The sequence below is a fragment of the Arachis stenosperma genome, chromosome 3 (genome assembly GCF_014773155.1).
Source record: "Arachis stenosperma cultivar V10309 chromosome 3, arast.V10309.gnm1.PFL2, whole genome shotgun sequence".
In the NCBI taxonomy this organism is placed as follows: Eukaryota; Viridiplantae; Streptophyta; class Magnoliopsida; order Fabales; family Fabaceae; genus Arachis; species Arachis stenosperma.
This window is the reverse complement of record NC_080379.1, coordinates 39,703,843-39,713,003: the sequence shown is the minus strand read 5'-3', so window position 1 is coordinate 39,713,003 and position 9,161 is coordinate 39,703,843. Positions and strand designations below refer to the sequence as shown.

The window sequence follows — 9,161 nt, the reverse complement described above, 5'->3', positions numbered from 1 at the left end:
AAAATATAATTATTTTAAGAAATGTTCTTTATTTTTAGTATTTTTTTTACTTAAAAAAAATGGTCAAACATACTTGAAAACTAAAAAATCTTTGTCTTATTAGTGCCATTCAAATATACAAAGAGATTTTACAATTAAATCCTAATTTTAGATTCATTAAAATTCAATCTTATAATTTTGTATGGCACAAAACTTAAACGGCAATAGCTATTATATTTTTTTTCGAAGAGTGATGGGGTCACTAAAATTTGTGATGTTTAATTATCAATTAGTTATTATTAATATTTTTAATAGTGCCAGATAACATCTAATAACATATAATTATTCATTTTTCTTTTGATAAATAAGTGTAGACCAAATTTTAACAAAAAATATTAGCACTTAGACTTCTCTCTCTTTCTACTGTGTGAGTGAAATACGTATCTTGAGGAACTATTCAATATTTCGAAAGTACATCACTTGTTACTTAGTATAAAAAATAAAGAATTTAATTTTTACGTGTCGTCATACATTAAAAAATTAATTGAAATCTATTGTTATGGGGGGAAATGAAGATTTAGAAAAGGAAACTGAGGAGGTTACGTGTGAATTACAAAATGGTGCCATTTCATCTGCATCTATAAAATCTCTGAATTGGCAAGGCAAGGCAATGTTGGAAGCTAAGCTTCATAAGCAAGCCCTTCTGGCGGAAGAAGGAATATTAAGATGTTGGAAGGGAAAGGTATGGTGAAAGAAACTGACATGCCGTTAAAGATGCAAATCCAGGCCATGGCATGTGCTTCTAAGGCCCTTGACCTTTATGATGTTCATGATTGCATCTCTATTGCTGCTCACATCAAGAAGGTAATTAATTAATCATTAATGTACTTTTGTATTTGTGTATGTATTGATCCAATCAATAATCATGATTCATGAAGTAGTTTTTTGATCTGAAGGAATTTGATAAGGTGTATGGAATGGGATGGCAATGTGTGGTGGGTTTCAATTTTGGGTGCTTCTTCACCCATTCACCTGGCACTTTCATCTATTTTGCTCTTGAGACCCTTAATTTCCTTATATACAAGGGAACCTCCTCTGATCTCTCTTCTCTTTCTGTAACATAGCATAGGTTTTCTTTATCATCTCAAGTGTATCAATCAAACCATAATTAATTAAAGGAAAAGTCTAGGGCCAGCAATTTTATTGCATTCTGGCCTATCATGTAACCAGCAGAGAAATGTGAGCCATTGAATGAAATCTCACACAAATCTCACACCATCAAATCATCATTGATGGCTAGTTAATGGCTACTAATCACAAATATTGCTGGCCCTAGCATTGCTCTCAATTAAAATGTATGTTCTCCTTGCTTTATTCATTCTTATTTCCTGTCGTGTTAACCTGCGTTTGTTTCTCCGAATATAATAAGATAAGACACTGAAAATAAGACATAAATGATATATACACAAAATTTAGTGTTTTTGTATTCTGTTTAGTGATAAAGTAGAACAAATTATAAAAATTTAATTTATTCTCATTTTTTTATTAAAAAATTTTGAGATAAAAATATATTGATGAAAAATTAACAAAAATAACAAAGGAAAAAATGAAAAATAAATTGTGTCATTTGCTAGTATTAAATTTCTGTGTCTTTACTATTAAGATTGATATAAAATACACCAATTCAATATTTTTAGAAACAATATTTCTATTTATGTCTTATGTGTCAAACATGAATCTGTGTCCCTGGCTCAGCTTCCCACACAGTCTAAGAGAATATATTCATTTCCTCCTTTTAACACAATGGGGTTACTTACCATTTTAACAAGAGTTTTGTTGTGATGATATTAGCAAAAAGAAGAAATTAAAGTAAGATCAAAGATCGCATATCTTTGCTTGTTCCCTTCTCAGTCTCACTTGTTTGTTTGTCGTTATATCATTTATTTTCAACGAGGCCCGCAGGCCCGCAGAAAGGGATATATATCACATACAACTATTCAAGCGTTAAATAAGTCACAAACCAGATCGCAATTGTAAAGGGTTACAACTCACATGCTGTGAGTTTGGAATTGCAACAATTACATGTGATATCATCATCATGTATTGTAACAGAATAAACAGAAAATTGTTGGAGCAAAACATAAATTGTGGAACCTGCCACAATAAATTTTTGTTGTGAAGATATTTATTTACCCTATTTTGTAGTTAAAATATCGCACTATTCCAGAATCACACCACAATTATACAAATATTTGCTTACTACATAAGACACTTTAATTAACACTGCATTGTCATACGTGAAGAAGAGCAGGAAATGTTTGTGATACAACTTACAAGGACCAAAAAAAAGAAAAGAATAACATTTCCCTTAAGGAACTAACAGGTGAATATGGTGTCAAGTCTTTCACTGGATTCGTCTAGAACGTCGCATGCGCCATAAGAGGTCACTACCATGCGAGGATCTCCTGTGGCGTCCAACCTTCTGGGTACTCTACCCAAAATTGAAAATCAATGATACAAATTAGTGGATTACAGAGTGATCAACTTCATATTATGCAGATCAATCTACCATGATATTAAGTAGCATTTGTTTTGAGGTACTGAGACAGAGGCTGGGAGACTGGAACACATTATCATGTTTGTTGGGTCAGAGACTAGTACTAAAATTTCTGTCTCTGTTCCTAAAATTTCAATATTTCAGTACCTCCAAAAAGTAGGGACACAGGGAACTGAAATTTTTAGAGACAGAGACTGAAATTTTAATAACATTTTATACCTAAAATACTTTCATTTCAATTAATTAATTCCAATTTTATCATTTATGCAAATTAAATTAGAACTTTATTCTTGTTTCAATTTCTGTCTCTCACTTTGCACCAAATAGAATACTAAAATTTATTTGGATCTCTGTCTCTTAGTCTCTGTCTTTCAATCTCAGTCTTTCAGTCTCTATCTCTCTACCAAACGCTATCTTAGATATAGAGCAGGCACTCACATGGAAATGAAATGAGGAATTTGGAACTTTTGTTAAGACTTCTAAACCATCCTGAACAGGTACCACTGTTGTTTAAGATGGAATTTGGAAAGGAAACTTTTGTTAAGAGAAAAATAAAAGAAAATTATGAGAACAAACATGTGTAATAGCATTTGTTACCCGTGGCCAAGTTGTGATGCCCCTTATTTGAAGCGGTTGTTTGCTTCAATTTAGAAGCTGGGCATGGTTTGCAAGTATACATAAAAAGTGGCAAATCCACAAGAGCCTCTGGTACATGTTTTTCTTCACTCTTTGGTGGATTTTGACTTTCAGAATCTCTGCATTAAGGTGCCAAAACCATAAATATCAAGCATAGATGTATAAAAATCTCTTTCACATTCATAGATTAAGCATGGTGTTTCTTGATTCTGACTTGTGGTCAGACATATTACTCTATTAGATTCGGCTATTAAGGATTGAAGTGGTACCTTAATTTGTCTTTGTTTGATCTCTCAAGTGAAGGTGCTGATCATGGAAAATACTTGAAAATAATAAACCATATAAAATAGGAATTGATTTGAAAAGTTTTGAGTGTTACGAAATACTTACGTGATGATAGATAACGTTTATGATACCTTTTCACGTTGTCGCAAAATTGCATTTTTGAAAGACCAGTTGTATGAGCATATTGTTCGCATGAGAGGAGTCTCTGTCAAAAGCATGCATAGTCTTCATTAGCATACTTCTTTGAATAAATTTATGATTTTCATGTAGCAAAGCAATAGCGCTAACTTGTTTGAGGCATTGGACTCGTGACTCAGCTTCAGAAAACGCATTTGTCTGAGAAATAAGGCCATCAAGTTTAGCTGAGACATTTCCAAGATGATCAACAACAGTGACCATTGTCTTGCGTATGTAGTCCTTTGTATTTTCCACCACACTGCAACCCTTATAAAATCCAATCAGTCATTTTCAATTATTCATACAAATTTACTTAGAATGTTTTATCAATTTGTAGTTTGTACATCTAAGAGTAAAAAAATTCACTAAACATAACAGAAACCAATACTGGAGAAAATAATGTTTGAGCATGGTGAATGTTGTATTGTAGGACTCACATGCTTCTCTCTTTGCTGTTCAGGAATGTTGCTTCACAATACTCTGCAGCGTCGTGAAGCTGAGACCGCAGCGCCCTTAGCTCCTGAAACAACCATCAACAATACAAAGATGCAACTTTTCTGAACAATTGGTCGATATGGCATTGCTAAGAGAGTATGGAATATATATGATATATATGGATGTGAACCTTGAGAGACTCGTCAAAGTGCATGATTTCTTCTACCCTATCCTCAGCTTGTGCAGGATTTTCATAGGAACAAGAGTTCAAATTCATCTCCATGATGCAGTTACTGACTCTCTGGATGAAATACTAATTTGAAGTAGTGAAGGCACAGATTGTAATGAAAAAGAAGCAAACATAGGGTCTAAATGCTTCTTTTTTGACCGAGAATTGTGCATGTATTGTGTCCAATTATGACAAATCAAGAAATACTATATTGTATAGATTTTGGAGGCATATGTGATATGACAGAATAGACAAACACATAACTCACAAGCCCCCTTATAAAAAGGTTCTGCAGCCATGGCTAGCCAACATAGAGGATCATGACAAATAAACAGTTTCATTCCCGTGATTTTCTGTCTTTACCTACTTTTGTGCTTAAAAAGAAAAAAAAAAACAAGGTAAAACGACTCAGCATATAATGTAATGACAGAAAATAAAGAGATTATGTCCGTTTAAAAATTGACACACACAAATTAGAGCTGCTCACTCCTCACTACAGTTTGATTGTTATATCTCAGTTTTTAAATAGATGCCTTGCAGTGTTGCGGTCAGTAGTAAATATTATATAATATGCAGCAATTTCCGGGGCCAAAAGAAAGGTAACGCATCAATCTACCTCTCTGAAAACGATAAGAGAAACAGGAATCAATAATTTCATGTTATCTTTATATTTTGAATTGCACATGACTTGTTGGAGGGTGGAGAGCTTAACTGTGCTTGGCATAAACAGCATTAGAACGTGCAATACCTCATGTCATGTGAAATACAAATAATACACAAGCCACAGCACCTTACTGGTTTTTGGTCATATACTAATACAAAGTTCCTATCATGGGTCGTTTGGATTTGCTAGACCCAAGGCCAGCTTCAGCGATTGGGCCCATTTTCTTGCTTAAATTTTGTTGAACAGTGATTAATTTATGCCAATGAGTCGTAACTCAAACAGCATATGTCCTCCCTTCTCGCTAAGAGGTCTCGGGTTTAAGCCCCTAATGTAACTTGACCCTTCCAAAAATAAAAAAGATTATTCTATAGCAATCATGAACATACCCAGTTAATTTTCTAATTCATAGTTCAGTATACTTGAAAAATGACAATTGAACTTCATATATGAAAATCAATGGTACAACCAGCAATCTATCCTACAGCCGCAATTTTAGGTAATATCCGAGTTTGTATATTAGGACAACAATGCTTAAAAAATATAAATTTTTGTACATTTCTCGAGGTGATTCCTTAAGCTCTTTGCGCTTGCCAATATTCTGCTGTTGCATTGTAACTCCTTGGTAGAAGCGGTTGTAGTTGTAAGAGCTGATCTTGCAAATTCCCCTGATTAGAGTCTAATTTAAAGGATCAGAATATCATGTTATTCACCATTGAAGTGATATGCAGAGTTATTAAACTAAGTAATGAGTAAACTGATATCAGTAATTTCATTGAAACAACAATAGCCAATGACATTGTAAACTGTAGAGTTCTAAAAGGAACAATGGAAACAATATGTACGAGATACAATCCTCAGTGATTAAGCCTTCAGTTATTTCCAGTAGCCGTTGAAGAATCTTCACAAACCATGCCTGAGGTCGAGCGGGTAATGCACAACCATCTTCTCTCTGATTCATAGTTAACTTCTGTCTCAATTGGAACATGCCAGTGGCCTTGCTCTGATTCCTGCTAACCAAATATGCCATGTTATATTCCCTTCTCATTTTCTTCTCTTTACATATCCATTTTTTCTATTCAGCTTCACATTTTTTAGGAAAACACAAAAGATGAAAATATTAGCTCCCTGATGTTCTAAAGAGCTTTCCAGTACCTGAATTACAACAGAACAAGGAGGCGGCATGTGAAACTGCGGACCAGAATCAGTGAAACTGAACCGTACCTTAAATTTGAACAAGGATACTAGTGTTAGAATTATGGTAATAGAATTAATGGCGATAAATCATACCCCTATTTAATCAAATATATTATACAAAAAGCATGCAGCAAGACTATCAAAACAAAGCATTGATAGAAAAACTTTCTTTGCTCACCTGATGCCTCTCTTTCCACTTGGGGAAGAAATCATTTCCCAGAAGCTGAAATAGATGATCTCTCATCTCATCGTTTGTAACAAGTAAGCATTTAAATTTTATAGCTGCATACAACCAATACCTGAAGCAAAGGTTAGCAAATGAAGGATGATATGCATAATTTATTGAAATTGTGAATGAATAAGTTGTTGAAATTATATCATCCTATATTGTTCTTACCAGTCATCATTTGATCCTGTAGGTGTTGCATAGAGTGCATCAGCATTATTCCACCTATCAATTAGCGCCCTGTTGATTGGTTCACCCATTTTCTCTCCTTTGATTCGACGATGATGCAAAATAACAAGGGGAAATTTTCTTGAAGGGAGCTTTTGCCGTATTCCATTAACAACAGCATTGACCTAAAGGTTTCACCTCAGAAAAAATTAATCAACAGTCACAGCATGCATAAAAGCTGAATATTTTGCACATTCAGTAATTTACCATGGATGGCTTGAATTTCCTTTGACGGAATAGACCTACATTTGCAGCATCTACTACTGCTTCAAAAGGTCCATGGTTGTCAAGCCAGGCCTGCAATTCACAATTCTATTCATTCCACTGCATCCATGTAAAATGAGACCAGAACTAAAATACATTATCTAGTTGCTTACTTGAAATTTCTGAAAGTTCAACTTTTTCTCCCTCATCACAGCAATGGATGCCACTGACTTAGCAAAATTCTCAGTTTCAATAGGATCAAGATCAATAGTGGCTAAGTGCACTCCACAGCATTTACACATTCCATCATCTCCAATTGTTGTATGAGAAACTTCCCATTTTCCCTTTCCCAACCAACCTTGTCCATGCCAACCTCCACCACTATTTTCCATTGCTTCCTTTATTGATCTTATATCCCATTTTCTTTTCCCTAATCTAGAAGCCTGGCTACCCTTAAACCAATCAACAATCAAAGATGCAGTAGAAGGTGAGACTTTCCTTACACTACTCCTTAGTTTATGCAACACATAGTATACCTTGTCACCCTTGCCGGCTTGTACGCTTACCCTTAAGAGTGCCTCCAATTCAGGCTCTTCAGGGTAGACGCCATCGTCAAGCATGTGCTTTTCAACATCAAATGCTTTATCTATTTCTCCATTACTACAATAGGTAGATAGAGCAGGACCATAAGACCGTAACCGAGGATTTATCCCCATGATCTTCATCTGCTTCACCATCTCAAAAGCCCTATCACCATCTCCCATGGACATGGCCATTCTAGCCACAGATGTCAATGCAGCTTCATTCACTTGGACCTTATCCAAACACATACTATCATATATTTCGAACCCTCTCTGTAGTGCATATTTCTTGACATCCTCACTAACCATAATTCCGTGATCTTCTTGTCTGCTAGAGCTAGAACCATCTTTTACAAACGAAGAATCCTCATTTGCAAAAGGGTTTCCTGATTTCTCAGCAGAATTGAAAGCTGACACCAAGACTTCACTGTCTGAAGCATAATTCAACTCTGCTGAATCATTGGCCTCATCAGTGGCTGATGAAAGCAATGCATTCAAAGTTCGAGAACCGGTTCCACTTTTAGCGGGTCGAACAACACCAACAGCAGCAGAAGAACAAAGATACAAGAGAACGGTGTAATGGTGCTGGCCCAACTTGACCCCTTTAGCAAGAGCTGAGTCATATAAGGACAATGCTCCCATCACATCCCCTCTTTTGGAGCACATATCAAGAGCAACCCGCAACTTCAACTCTGGCGAATCTTGATCTTTCTTCTTCCTCTTCTTCTTATTCTTCTTGTCCTGCTCCTCCGCCGTCATGTTCACCAGATTCTCCTTCTCCTTCTTCTGCCATCTCTCAGTAACCGCTTGTGTGCCACTACTACTATCACTCAAGGTAGAGGAAGAAGAAGCGGTTCTGTCTCTGTAATCACGTGTTCTCCTATTGAACCTGGTGTCAGGGTCAGGTTTCACTGAGTTTCTGGTTGGTGTTTCAACTAGAGATTTGACCGAAGAGTAGCCAGGCCCGGTTTGATGTTGTTGTTGTTGGCGTCGTTTTTGTTTGAAAGAGATGGTCTCGTGAGGATGATGTGAAGAAACACGTGATGTGAGTTGGAAGGGGTTTCTAAGAGGAAAGGAGGAAGAGGAAGAAAAAGAAGAGAGGGAAAATGAGAGAAGGCGTTGGGGTTGGAGTGTGTTGAAGGTGGCCATGTGTGGCTTTTCCCTTCACCTCTCCGAGCTTTGAAGGTGATAACGAAGATCGGGAGAATTGAACCGGTCAATGAACGGTCAAATGACTGGTTCAACCGTTTAATAATTTAACCATGATCGACCAGTTTAATAAAAAATAAAATAAAATAATTAAAAATATAATATAAATGTTTTAATATTTAAATTTAATGACAGATATAATAATAAAATTTAAAATTTTACACTCACATAATAACTTATTTATATTTTATCATTAAAATTTCACATTTAAATCTAAACATCAAAATATATTGTTCTTGCGAGGAACTTTATTCCGAGATATAGGTCAAATGCAGTTGGAACGGTGTTTGTGATGCATTTCTTTCGTGCGCTGCACCTTAAGATCCTTCTCAATCCGAGTAGTGTGGAGTACCTGCAAAAAGGGTTCCGACACTCAAGTCAGTTCATAGATACGATAATATAAAACCTTAATCTCAAGAATTATGTCTTGCTGTATACTGTTCTTTTCTTTTGATCCTAGTTGTGCCTCTATGCTTGTGATGATCCCTATTTATTATCTTTCGGGAGAGGTTGTGCTGAACCGGCTCTTCCGAACTATTCGGGATTTGATACGAGCA

General features: G+C 35.6%; 3 protein-coding genes across 4 annotated transcripts; 1 reads left to right on the top strand and 2 right to left on the bottom strand.

Annotated features, from left to right (window-relative positions):
* The first annotated feature begins 602 nt into the window (after window positions 1-602).
* On the top strand, window positions 603-1,409 carry LOC130967975 (uncharacterized). Of its 2 annotated transcripts, none has more exons than XM_057893042.1 (2): window positions 603-843; window positions 936-1,409. In XM_057893042.1, exons 1-2 carry the CDS (start codon window positions 706-708, stop codon window positions 1,101-1,103), a joined length of 306 nt encoding a protein of 101 aa, XP_057749025.1. In that variant the 5' UTR covers window positions 603-705; the 3' UTR covers window positions 1,104-1,409. The 2 variants fall into 2 exon arrangements, with proteins under 2 accessions (XP_057749025.1, XP_057749024.1); XM_057893041.1 differs by having other exon boundaries at window positions 921-1,409.
* A 745-nt stretch (window positions 1,410-2,154) lies between these two features.
* Window positions 2,155-4,463, bottom strand: LOC130967974 (probable protein ABIL5). The gene is made up of 8 exons (XM_057893040.1): window positions 4,260-4,463; window positions 4,072-4,154; window positions 3,746-3,893; window positions 3,563-3,662; window positions 3,442-3,478; window positions 3,134-3,291; window positions 2,975-3,039; window positions 2,155-2,470 (listed from the first exon to the last, which is right to left on the bottom strand). Exons 1-8 carry the CDS (start codon window positions 4,350-4,352, stop codon window positions 2,384-2,386), a joined length of 771 nt encoding a protein of 256 aa, XP_057749023.1. The 5' UTR covers window positions 4,353-4,463; the 3' UTR covers window positions 2,155-2,383.
* Window positions 4,464-5,343: 880 nt separating this feature from the next.
* On the bottom strand, window positions 5,344-8,544 carry LOC130965945 (proteinaceous RNase P 1, chloroplastic/mitochondrial-like). Its single transcript, XM_057890702.1, has 6 exons — window positions 6,988-8,544; window positions 6,818-6,907; window positions 6,554-6,735; window positions 6,335-6,455; window positions 6,115-6,183; window positions 5,344-5,969 (listed from the first exon to the last, which is right to left on the bottom strand). Exons 1-6 carry the CDS (start codon window positions 8,542-8,544, stop codon window positions 5,832-5,834), a joined length of 2,157 nt encoding a protein of 718 aa, XP_057746685.1. The 3' UTR covers window positions 5,344-5,831.
* Window positions 8,545-9,161: the final 617 nt, after the last annotated feature.